The 12,869-nt window shown below is 31.5% G+C and overlaps 1 protein-coding gene across 6 annotated transcripts in view; it reads left to right on the forward strand.

The window, feature by feature from the left end:
• Window positions 1-12,869, forward strand: part of LOC129981001 (calpain-A-like) — a 145,750-nt gene that overhangs the window by 84,542 nt on the left and 48,339 nt on the right. For all 6 annotated transcript variants that reach the window (XM_056091577.1, XM_056091578.1, XM_056091581.1 and 3 more), the window contains exons 3-10: window positions 2,849-2,918; window positions 4,314-4,566; window positions 6,497-6,665; window positions 8,779-8,859; window positions 9,011-9,111; window positions 11,045-11,122; window positions 11,290-11,465; window positions 12,626-12,789. In XM_056091577.1, coding sequence (XP_055947552.1) covers window positions 2,849-2,918; window positions 4,314-4,566; window positions 6,497-6,665; window positions 8,779-8,859; window positions 9,011-9,111; window positions 11,045-11,122; window positions 11,290-11,465; window positions 12,626-12,789 — 1,092 coding nt within the window. The remainder of the gene's footprint in view (window positions 1-2,848; window positions 2,919-4,313; window positions 4,567-6,496; window positions 6,666-8,778; window positions 8,860-9,010; window positions 9,112-11,044; window positions 11,123-11,289; window positions 11,466-12,625; window positions 12,790-12,869) is intronic.

Raw genomic sequence — 12,869 nt, forward strand, 5'->3', positions numbered from 1 at the left:
CTACAATGTTTTGCGGAAGTGGGGAGGAGAAACAACTTCTATTTGAGAGCATACGGGAAAATTTCGAGGAGACTACTCTTGCTTATTCTATCTTCAGAATAGTATAACTATTTAAAATACCCTTTAAAGTAAAAAAAATAATACATTATTGAGACTAGACCATCAGTTTCATAAAGTAAACATAGTTATCCTTCATTTATTTACAAGCAATGAAAGTTAAATTATTCAACTTGCACTGATGTGAATTGATCCTCAAATTCACATCAGTGCAAGTTGTATGAAATTAAGTATGGCATTTTATATTCTGTATCGCTTCACATTCTTTCTTTGTGACTTCACATATGTTATAAAACCTCATAACCTTAGTTTTTATTCTTTTTGAAGCAATATTTGATGTCTTTAATATCCTTTTATTGTTATGTTGCTTTATTTTGGTTCACTTCCAATTTATGAAAACTTATAGTGATTACTGCTTCTGAATCTTCCTATCGCTTTAAACAGTACGATTTCGTCCGCTATTACCCAAAAACAAAGCAAAAAAATTGCATACTTTATCTTTTAAATATTTTAATATAATTATTATTGTAAATTATTGTCACTCATGTTTCTATATTACTCCTGTTTCTTATTCTTTCTTCTGGGGATATAAATTTTCCACTATTCTATTATTTGCTTTAAAACGATATTAAAACAATCAGTCTTTTGTTAAAATATTGAATTGATGACAAAATATAAATTAGCTGCTACCACACTCGTGTATTCTTAAAAATGATTTGCACCATTACAACATAATTTGCCTAACTAACGGGCCAAATATTTAATAGAATCGAAACTACCCGCTGTTTGAAATTCGATCATTTACCTCTATAATGTTGACAATTAAATGTTAAAGAAAAACTACAAAAAGCTGCACTGTTAGCAATCAGCAAAAGATTTCTATTTTCTAAATGAAAGCATCGTAGATCATGAGTAAGGGCTGAGATCGACAGTTTATATTCCCATTCTTTTTAACGATCAATAAAAATAAGGTGTGGCTAAATGGGATGGGAGTTTCCACTCGGACCTCCATTTGGATCTAAAACTGAGGATGAAAAAAATTGTTTGTCACAATACGATTTTGGAAAATTCCGTTGATCAACAGATATTTCTTTATTTTTATACATAATTCTTGAATAAGAAAAAAATTAAAAATTAAAATGCTCACTGAACATAGAAGAAATTGCAGATATTCTTCTCTACAGTAATCTGACTAATAAGATGATTTTTTAAATCGTAAACGAAAATGTAAAAATCTTGTTCTCTGTTGCAAAAGCAAACATGGATAGGCATCACCATTTAATTATTTTACTTTAACTATAATTTTTCACTTTCATAAAATGGAACACATCACTTGGTATTTTAAATATAATAAACTTTTTTTTTCAAACGAAATATTCATCCCCCCCCCCGAATTGTGACGGAATTTTAGTTGAATTCACTGATAACCAAACTTTCAAGATGAAAAAATATGTATTTAAAAAGTTGTTAACCTCAATCGAAGTTTTGTTTTAGATCCAATGAATTCTATAAAGACTTGAGACTGAATATCGATCAGGCAAAAAGTCAATTAATATTAATCAAAAATATTATTGATAAGCAAAATAGATTTTAAACGGGGAATTCAAATATATTTGCATTAATACGATAAGGAGTAGTATTACTTGACACTTTGTCGTTTGAGAATTAAAATTCTTGTTCAGCACTTAAAGTTAAAGCTCAACACTTATCCAAAGTTTTTAAATCCAGCGCTACTTTTATTCTTAGGGCACAGTGGGATTTGAAATAAGAAACAATAGATAAAAATATGAAATTTTCTTTTTATTGTTTCATCCCTAAAATATAAATTTATATTCAACTAAAATAGCATTATAAAATGTATGCTTTAATAAAATGAATATTTGTAGAGCCTAGAGTAAAAAAAAATTTTTTTTAATATTTCTCAAATCGATATTCTAATTTGATTTAAACGTCTTTAAATATTCCAAGCGTCATAATTTTTGAAAAAATTAAACAAAACTGATAATAAACATTTCAGCTAAATATTTAAAAAAGTTTAAAAAGTTAGTTTTTCAGATAGTTAAAAGTCAATTTTAGTTCAGAAACATATAAAATTCTGACGAAAAATCAATGCATGAGCATTGAATAATTTCTAAAAAATTAACCTTTAATTGGAATTACAAAATCACACTCAGTTTTGTTCCAAACACATTTGTATAGGATACTAAGGAAAGAGACAACAGAAAATATAAAAAATAACGTCGCTTGCAATATTTTAAAATTTTTCAAATTATAAATAATTTTATTTTTAAAAAATAAAATACTACATTTTAAAGAGTTTTCTAAAGATATTTGACGTATTTATACTTCAATACATATGTGTAAAAACTTTCATAATCCTAAATGAATAACTCACAATAGTGCTAATAGAGTCCCCTTCACGAAAACTTTGGTCAAAATTCTGATGAGTTTCTGTTGCAATTTTGATTACGAAGTTAAATATTATAAAATGAAATGTATATTATGTTATTCAAAAATATTTCTCTCTTTATTTTTAAGTTCTAAGCCTAAACAAACTTTTTACAAAGATTTTAATGCTTTTAATTATCTTTTAATATTAACATCATATTTTAATAATTTGAAAAACAATGCGGGTAATTAATATTCTGTATATAATTTCCATTTTCTTTGGATATATTCTTTTGTTAAATTTAAACTATGCATATGCAAGAAGACCTCGTTTAGTCATTCATTTATGCCAACATAACTAAATTATAAAGTGTCGTTTTACTTTTTTTATTTATTTATTTAGGAAATCTGCAGTAATCCTCGCCTCTTTGTGGAAGGTGCAACCAGGTTTGATGTCGTCCAAGGCGAACTCGGTGAGTTCATGTATACATTTTTTATATGAACTTTGAGTTTTAAACAATGTCCCATAGAACCATATGTAGTAGATTGATGTAAACAAAAACTTTATTTATTTTCCAGTAATCGTATGTGCTAAGTCGTTTAACTAATATTATTTAGTTAAGTAAATGAATTAAATAGTCCATAGTAAATAAAATAAAATACAAGCAGTAAAGATTCTTCTTTCGGTGACAAATCGCTGACTCATTGACAGTAACTTCGCAAACAGAGAGAGAGAGAGAAATATCTCGCTCATACTCATGGTGGATTTTCCTTAAATACCATTGGATATCAAACAAAAATAAAAAAGGAACTCAAACAATACAATTCAGTAACATAGTTTTTAAATAATGTAATTCAATTTATTGTATTAGGAGATATTTTTTAAATAAGTGTATTTAGAATTTTGTAGAACATCCACACAGTTTAATGAGCAATTTGTCAAGCAGCCATGAATCACATGAAATCATTCAACTTGTCGTTACTGATTCGATTAAGTAAATGAAATAAATTAAAACAGTCCTTATAAGCATTATTTCTTTAGTGTACTGAAACTTGAAAAACTATTTTAATTATTTTCTACTTGTAAATAATTTACAATTCAATATTATAAACAATATGAAATCTTGAAGTCATTTTTCCCCTTAAATGCACTTGCAGGTTGAGTCATTGCATGAAACAAAATTTAATTGCATGAGTCGAGTAATTGTTTACTAATGTTCTAAGAATACTGAAATTATAAATTATCTTCATAAATATACAAAATTTTATTACTCAGGCGTATAAGGAGCAAAAAAAAAAAAAAAAAAAAAAATGAAAATTCCATCTTACTACATAAAATGAGCCAAATTTTGTGTGTTGCTATATTCACATTTACTGAATATTAATATCAATTAATATTTATTCGAATTTTTATCAGTTCATGTTGTTCCATTCCTTCATTTCCATGTAGGAACGTCGTAGGCAGCCTCATAATAGATGATTTAATATATAATCATCAATAATTAAATCACTTTAGATTGTGTCTGAACATTTTATTTAGATATATATTTTCCATTGACACTCTTGTATGCTTAAATATAAAGCTGTATCATATGCTTCAAAAGTAAGAGTTTAATATTTTAAAATAATATGTAGAAAGAGTCCCTATAAAGTTCTGTTTCCGACCTGTTGCCTTACGGATTTTGTCATACGGCGACCGGGAGCTTCCCGCAAATTGTCGGTAAAAGGAACAGACATCAAAGGACCCCAGAAAACCACAAGAGAAGGTAACAGGGCAAAATAGGCCAGATTCAAGGCTGGCACAGATCGTCGTAACAGGGCTTAAACAAGATTTGGACTGCACGTTTACATTCTTTTTTCATTCACAGGTGATTGCTGGCTGCTGGCGGCTGTGGCCAACTTGACCCTCAATGACTCCCTCTTCTATCGTGTTGTACCCAATGATCAGTCATTTATCAGTGATTACGCCGGAGTGTTCCATTTTCGCTTCTGGCAGTACGGACGGTGGGTAGACATTGTGGTGGACGATAGGCTTCCCACCTGCGATGGAAGGCTTGTCTTCATGCACTCTAAGCATCATAACGAATTCTGGAGCGCCCTGCTTGAGAAGGCATACGCAAAGTAAGTAATTCCAATAATCTGCATGCCTGGCATAAAAAAAAATGTGGTCATCGATTCGAGATGAAATGATAATTTTTTGAAGTTAGTTTAGTAGATCACATAAGAGCAACTGACCATCTTTCGAGACTATATGTGAGTTTAGAAAAGTATGAATAGTTCTGTCAGATGTATACCAATTGTAATTATAAAATGTTTGAAAAATTATAGCTATAAATGATATAAATATCCGATGTGAATATATGTGTCCCGCTCAACACTTTCGTAAATAAACTTTAGACAATAAAAATGGGCAGACACTAACAGGCTGTTAACTCAAAATGGCTTTGCAATTTTGCACAAAATTTCATTCACCAGCTTCAGTCCTAGAGCCGTTATACAGTATTATTGTTACAGTTTACAGTATCAATGGTAAATCTATTCAATGAGATATTTATTAAATTGTTAATACTGAAGAACGTTAAGCGACGTTTGAAATGACATAAGAATAACCAATAATATTTTTTCTATGTCGTATAAAGATCTTTTATTATTTGGATAGTGCCTACTTAAAATAAAGCAACATAATTTATGGAGATCACTACTTGAATATGCAATATCTTAATATATATAAATTACGTGTCACGTTGTTTGTCCGCGATGGACTCCTAAACTACTTGACCGATTTTAATCAAATTTGCACACCGTGTGCAGTTTGATCTAACTTAAAAGATAGGACAGCCCTTTTTTTGAATTTTTAATTAGAATTTTAATTATTAATTAAAAACTAACTTTCCCGCCAAAAAAATCTTCAAATGGCCAAATGAGTACGGCATCAATTTTTTTTCCCAACAGTCATGAGGCTAGGCTTAAGATTTTTCGGCTGATTATTTGAAACGATTCTATTTATTTTCTTAATGTTTGATGCATTTAAAATTAAACATTGTTAATGAATCGATCTTTCAGATTCATTCTTAAGTACTTTTGAATTAAAATAAAACAGAATAAAGGAAATTAAAAATTTCTAATCTGCATAGCGTTACCCGAACTGGCGTAGAAAAAATCACGCATTTGCGTTCCGCAACTGGCGTTGAAAATTCACGCATGCGCATTGTATTATGATTGTTTACATTTCAACGGAAGCGGACTCGATTTAAATTATTTTTAGGTTCGTTGCATGTTTTTGTAATTAAATTGTATTTAAGTTGGTTATATATTTTTTGTATACGCTTATAGTTTTAAGTACATCGTTTTTTAAGTAGTTTTTTTTAACCTGTTTTCAACCGATTATTTTAAACGATTCGTTTTATTTTCTTAATGTTTCATGCATTTAAAATTAAACATTGTTAATGAATCGTTCTGGTCATGATGAATCTGAGAATATTTTGTTGACAAATTCTTGAAATATTACATAAATTAGGAAAGATATTCTTTAGTGCCCATAAAGTTTAAACGCTCAGTGACTCTTTTCAGTAATCATATTACAAAAAAATACTTTGTTTCAGTAAAAAATATTATTATATTAATTGCAGATTAATCCTTTCCACTTTAATATATAGCATAAATTCTACGGGAACTAACAGAAAATTAGAGAGATACATATTACGTTGTGACTGAATGCGTTTATAATATTATGAGTGAATTATATATCAAAATTTGAAGTTTTAAAATATTTTGATGAAGAAGTTATTAAAGTAGGAATTGCATAAAATATTTAATTATTAAAATTTTAACGAACATTAAGATGGGCGAACCGGCTGGTCGCCAAAGGCGGCTAGTATATATATAATTTCAATTTAGTATGCTGTCCATAAATCAGACGAAGTCAGGTTTTCAAAATGAACCACGTTATTTACCCATATCTTAAATACGTTATGATGGTGCTTTTATATGTGATGACATGCTTCTTTTAATTGATTGTATGTTGCGTTGTAAGACGGTGACTTCCTTTCAGACTGCACGGGAGCTACGAAGCTTTGAAAGGAGGGACGGCATGTGAAGCCATGGAGGATTTCACTGGTGGCGTAACTGAAGTCTACGAACTGGACAAGGCTCCTTCTAACTTCTATCGTATACTCCACAAGGCTTTTGAGAGGTGGTCGCTGATGAGTTGCTCCATAGAGGTACTCCAGTAATTTGCCACCTTTGTTTTTTTATTTAGTATTAATGCTCAATGAAGTTGAAATTTGATCATTATATCCAGACCAATAAATAAGAGAGTAGTATTTTTTACTAATCAAATGGAGAGAGTATACTTTTATTTACAACCTAATATATGTACAAAAAAAACCCAACTTGTTCTCATCTAAGTTAATATTATTTACAAAATTCACACAACAGTTGAAAGTTTAATCATGAAATAGTTCCTCGTTGAAATCTGAAATAAAACCCCAAAAAGCTGACAGGCTGTTAACTCAAACGGCTACTCCAGGGGTCGCTCCAGAAATCCACCGATCTTTATCGAATGGATTCTAACACCCAAATCCGAATCACACGGAGCTTCTCACAAAATCCGGAACAACTTCTTCGGACACCGATGTGTCTCAGAATTCTCCTGCGATGCCTCTCATTGCTCTCCTTTCTTCTCTCCACAAAAATATCACATTTTATTTTCATCAGATCTCTGCCTTTGATTTTCTCATTGGTGAACTTGAGTTCCCTATCACCCAATAGCTGCTTAGCAATGCTTCCTCGATGGTCACCAGTCAATCCTGGGAATATCCGTTCATAGTCCATCTTTGTAGTAGACCCTTCCCGAACACATGTTAATTATAATTAATTCATAGCTAACAACGGCTATAGCCACCTGACTTCGACACTTAATGACAACGGTCACGGGTGATTGATTATTTCTACAACATCTGTGGTGCTTCACCTGGATACAACAAATGACCAAACTAAATGACTCTACTAGTAAAAAGGATCCACATCTAGCTGTCCGTATGCACTTAACTATGTGTGGGGAAACGGATGACATTACAATCTTGTTGGAATGCCAATTACCATGTGAGGAAAAAGGGGAAACGTTACAATTCATGTAGGCAGTGTTTGTTCCTTCTCAGACATTAATATTTGAATATCATCAATTAACTAAAACAAACTATTATCAAAACATCCTCCAATAATTCTATAACAATAATAATTCAATAATTAATATGCAATATCTCTTATACAATTTTTTTAAATGATCCTCATCAATATGTAAGGCTAGCGATATTTTTTCTTACCAAAAGAGGAGGAGAAAAAAAAGAATACTATGTGATATTTTTTTCGGTCTGAAAAGAAAAATGGCGCTTCTGTTATGGTAATAAAAACCATGATACGAAAGGACTTATTTTCGTGACTGGAAATGATGCTAAGAAAAAATGGAACCCCAAGAGATGTTAGTCTCGATTCAAGTGGTTCAAAGTACGGAGACAAAAAGAAGTGAGGTGTTTAGCTGCTGGCCAAGGGGGTTAGATGACATGACAGAGAACTATAAAAAGCAACAAAAAATGATACAGAGAAAAATTGTTTTCATCAAGTTCAAAAGATTAAAAAAACTTAGAGTTAAAAGCATTTTTACTAATAGAGCAAAACTGTCACATTACTCTTCGGTACTGGATATTATCAACTATTGGATACATAAAGGAGAACGAAATAAGAAGATCCAATTTTACCCATGAGGACTTTACTATAAAAATTTAACAACTCCAATTGCACGAATTAAGTAAGGCATGAACTTGTAATAGTTGATTTAATGTTTCAAAACGTAATATTTTTAGTACTTTAATATTCTTTTAATATATTGAATTTATGCAAGCTCAAAATCAAAAGTGTAAATGCTCTGCTAAATTTTTTACTTTGAAATATTTAAGACTTTAAATTTATTTAAATCGATAAAATTGTCCTTGATGCCAATGACATAGCGATCAGTAATAAAGGAAGTAGAGATGTCTCGACAACCATTTACTCTTGTCAGACATAAGTTTAAATTATATAAAAACATGAGACGAGCGTCAGTGCTCTAAAGAAAAAAAGCTTCCCGATTAATATTCATTTATAAAAAACAATAAGCTGAATTGCATTGTTAACGTTTCAGGAAATCGCTCAAATAATTCTATGTGCATTATATCTAGTTTGTAATCATTTTATAATGTTTCAAAATAGTATGGTTTATCGTTTCATCAACGTCTTTCTTACTTTAATCTGAAAGCCAATTTTGAAAACTATTTCTAATAATCCAATTTCTTTCAGCCAGATCCAAATGTACTTGAGATGGAAATGCCAAATGGTTTGATCAAGGGGCATGCTTACAGCATCACTAAAGTTAAATTGGTAACTATTGCAGTTTTCTCTCCGTTCCATGAGCAAAATTGAAACAATTTTTGTTCAAGCTTTTTGAAATGTTTAGTGACTTGTTAAAATTTAAAGTTTTAAATGAGATTCTTTTTGATGTGAGCTAAATGAGCCATCTCTCTGTTTGCAGATGGAGGTGCAGACTCCTCGTTTGAGGGGCAAGATCCCGCTACTGAGGGTTCGCAATCCGTGGGGGAACGAGTGTGAGTGGCGAGGAGCCTGGAGTGATCGGTTCGTAAAACCTTGGACCCTCCTCTTCTTTGCAGGTTCAATTGACTGGACATTGTCCATTTCGATAACGGAAGTGGAGCTCTGATCTTGCAAATGACCTTCAACATTTAGATGTTGAGTTGAAGGTGGGCAAGATCGGGTAGTTCGTAGACAGTGCGAAATGGCACCACCAAATTTTCTTTCAGTATATAAAAATAATCACTATTTTATTTAATATTGCAGGCGATATCTAAATTCACCAACATTCTAATAAGCATTTCAATTACAGTGTTTAAGGGAAACATGGCAAAAAAGCAATATACTTCTATCTGTAAAGAGAGAGCGTCCCAAAAGTAGGGAATTCTAATGCATGCGCAGTAACATAACATATTCGTTCCGTTTTACAGTTTATGAAAGAAAGAAGGGACTGTCGGGAAAAAAAGATATTTTTTAACTTAGATCCTTAGAAATTTATCATTTCTGTGTTAATAACATTTTTTTTAATTGAAAGTATTACACAAACTAGCTAGTTTTCATCGTGGCGCCTACGTAACATCATCTGTCATAGCAACTTTTGATTGTTCCTGGTCCCAGTGATAGACGGGGCTTAGGAATGCGGCTTTTGTTTTTCAAAGGAATAGGAATTCTTGGAACAATATTTGACGTTTCTTCTTCGATTATTTGTAAAATTTATTTCAATAATGATATAATATTTATGATTTAGTTATTAAAACTGCCGAGTAAGAAATGTAAAATGTAACGAAAAAGAAACTCTATAAACGTACTGAATAGAGCTCTGAGTACTGATAATGTCGATTTAGACTGTTTGTTTTGATTAGTCACAAACCGTTTTTCTTTTATCTAAAGATCAAACAAGATTAATGAGAAAAATAATACCGTTTTTTTTACTCGCAATTGGATAAACTGCAGGATACAATCAAGAATTCTTATTTTATGACCTAGAAACGAAGGTGGTATCTGATGATGACGTTCATGGTTCATTCGGCAAGATAATTTTAGGTTTCGGGATAGAAATTTTAATATTCCTTCTAACGGAGTCCATTTACATGTCAAAATGGTATGATAAACGCAAGTCTCCGCATTATCTAAATACACGGTGCCTTATACACTGCTGTAATATTTCATTTTCTTATTCCTCTTGAGAGACACGCTGCTATTTTCAAAATGAAATTGGTGTGGATGGAAATTATATCACCTGGATTGAAACATATTGATAAAAAAATGAACGAATATCAACTAGAATCATTCAACATATCGGATTTATTTCCTAACAAAGCAATATCTTGACTGCCTTTATTCATAGATTTCACAAAAATTGACTCATTTATATAGTCCTGAAAATACAAATTTACTATGGCATTTTTAAAGAATATGAAAAAAATGAACAGAATCTTCACATTTTAGCTTTTAAGAACGGAAGAAAATTGCACGATTAAATATATATTGCAGCAATGAAAAACGACTGAAATTTCATTGCTAAAATGAAAAATATTGCAAATTGAGAATTAAAATAGTTTTAAAGATTTTCGAAATTGAGAAAAAAGTTTAACTTTTACTGAATGGATGTCATAACTTTTATAAATTTTAAGGTGATGTGAAAATTATTTTTGTGACAATATTTCTAGAAGTCATTGACTATACATGAAAATTTTGTTTCATTTTCAATGAATTGAAGATTCAAAGAATTGATGCGCATTCTTGAGCTCCAAAGTAGACAGGTACTAAATACCGTTTGACCTCTGAGTCAAACGGTTTGACTTTTAGACTGCCAACAAATTCACCGATATTTACTTTTATTATTATTAGAAATTATGCTACCATTAAATTTTATTTTTATTAGATTTAGGTAAAAATATAATATTTTCTTTCATAGTGAGTAGTTTGAATCTTGCAAGCATTCTGTGCGTTCATTTACGGATTTCTTTGTATTTAGATCCCCCGAATGGTCACTTATTACACCAGAAGAGAAAGAGGCCCTGGGCTTGAGATTCGATGCCGATGGGGAATTCTGGTAAGTAACCGAAATAACTTCGCTCGGAATACTGAAAAAGACGTCTACATGCGGCCAAGTAATCATAAATCGGTCAGATAACCAGAGATAGAACGATTTTACATGAATTCTTTAAAAAGAATGCTTTAATCGTGAGATATAAGGATGCTTATTTTTATTCCTTGCAGGATATCATACAAAGACTTTATGGAAAACTTCCACCGAGTTGAAATTTGTAATTTAAACCCCGATTCATTAGATGATGAACCGTTGACCAAGTCTTCCAAGAAAAAGTGGGAGATGAGCATGTTTGAAGGATCGTGGGTCAAGAACTGCACAGCCGGCGGATGCAGGAATTTCATTGGTGAGTTGCGTCAAATACGAAATTTCACTGCTTGAAAAGCAAAATTTATTTAATTCTAATAAAAATTGAAATGAATGTTTTTAAAAATTGATTAATAAAAAATAATCTCAAAATAACAATCCGTTTCCTCTTTCAAATCACGGCATTTATCGACAATCCCAAAATAATCGATGTAAATCCACCCAAAAAATAAATATCTAGCAAAGCTCTCGTTTTATTAAATAAAAATCAAATTTTCTAAAAGAACCCTATTTGTAACTATACGCTCTTATATCATTCATGTGGCGGTGATGGCCAAGCAATAAGAAGTTCGAGTTCATTGATATTTGAGAATTTAATGAGTGACACTATAGTTACGTTAATGATGATGCACAAATTATGATGAACAAATTGAAGATGACGAATTTGCGGGATGAAACTACGATAGTCAGGTTCAGAGCTAACATAAAAGTTCGTTTTTTAAACAAACAAAAAGTCGTAAGAGTTTGTCTTCACGTCGTCCTGTCTTGGCGTCAACTGCCAGCAACTCTCATTTCCTCCGTCAGGGGCGCTGCTCAATGGCTGGAAGTGAGGTACCTGGTACCACATTCATATATTAGCAACGCGCTATACATTGTATCAACTGTACAATTTGATTTAAGCGCAAATTAGTAAATGTAAACAAGGATGTTAAATTTCTGTCTGAATCTTAGAATAGAATAAAATTTTCTAATAAAAACAGGATATTTTCATGCAACGGGTCGTTCTCCAGAATCATTACTTTTTAAACTGCCTAGTTAGTTATTAATAAAAAAGATAAAATCAAAACTTTATGTGCTTCTGATAAATGTGCTTTCAAATAGTTTTATTCGATCCTATATGAAATATAATACTCGTTTAAATACATTTGAAATAAAAAAATTATTCTCACTGAAAATCAGTGGTCACATGTTTTCAGTTCTTTTGCACAGTTTTATGCTACTCTTTCTCTTTCTCTCTCACTCTCTGCTTGAAGTTGGAAGGGAACTTAAAGTACTTTTTTTTCGTAATTTGTGGAACTATATGTCTATTGTCTTTAAAGAAAAATCAAATAGAAAAAGATAAAATTATTCTAACCTAAATCTGCTAAAATTTGACAAACTGTTTGCCACCCACTCTGAAACTGTCATCCTTCGTGGCAGATACATTTTGGATGAATCCTCAGTTCCGCATCATCCTGGAGGACGTGGATGAGGACGACGACGACGACCTCTGCACCGTGATTGTGGCGCTGATGCAGAAAAACCGACGCTGTAACAGGAAGATGGGGCAGGAGTGCCTCACCATCGGTTTTGCCGTCTACCTGGTGAGTTCCGTTCCCAATTCAATCGATGAGTCCCGAAACTATGTCATAAATACAAAGAACGAAGTAGTTTTAATGTCTTT

This window comes from Argiope bruennichi, chromosome 8 (assembly GCF_947563725.1).
Source record: "Argiope bruennichi chromosome 8, qqArgBrue1.1, whole genome shotgun sequence".
Lineage (NCBI taxonomy): Eukaryota > Metazoa > Arthropoda > Arachnida > Araneae > Araneidae > Argiope > Argiope bruennichi.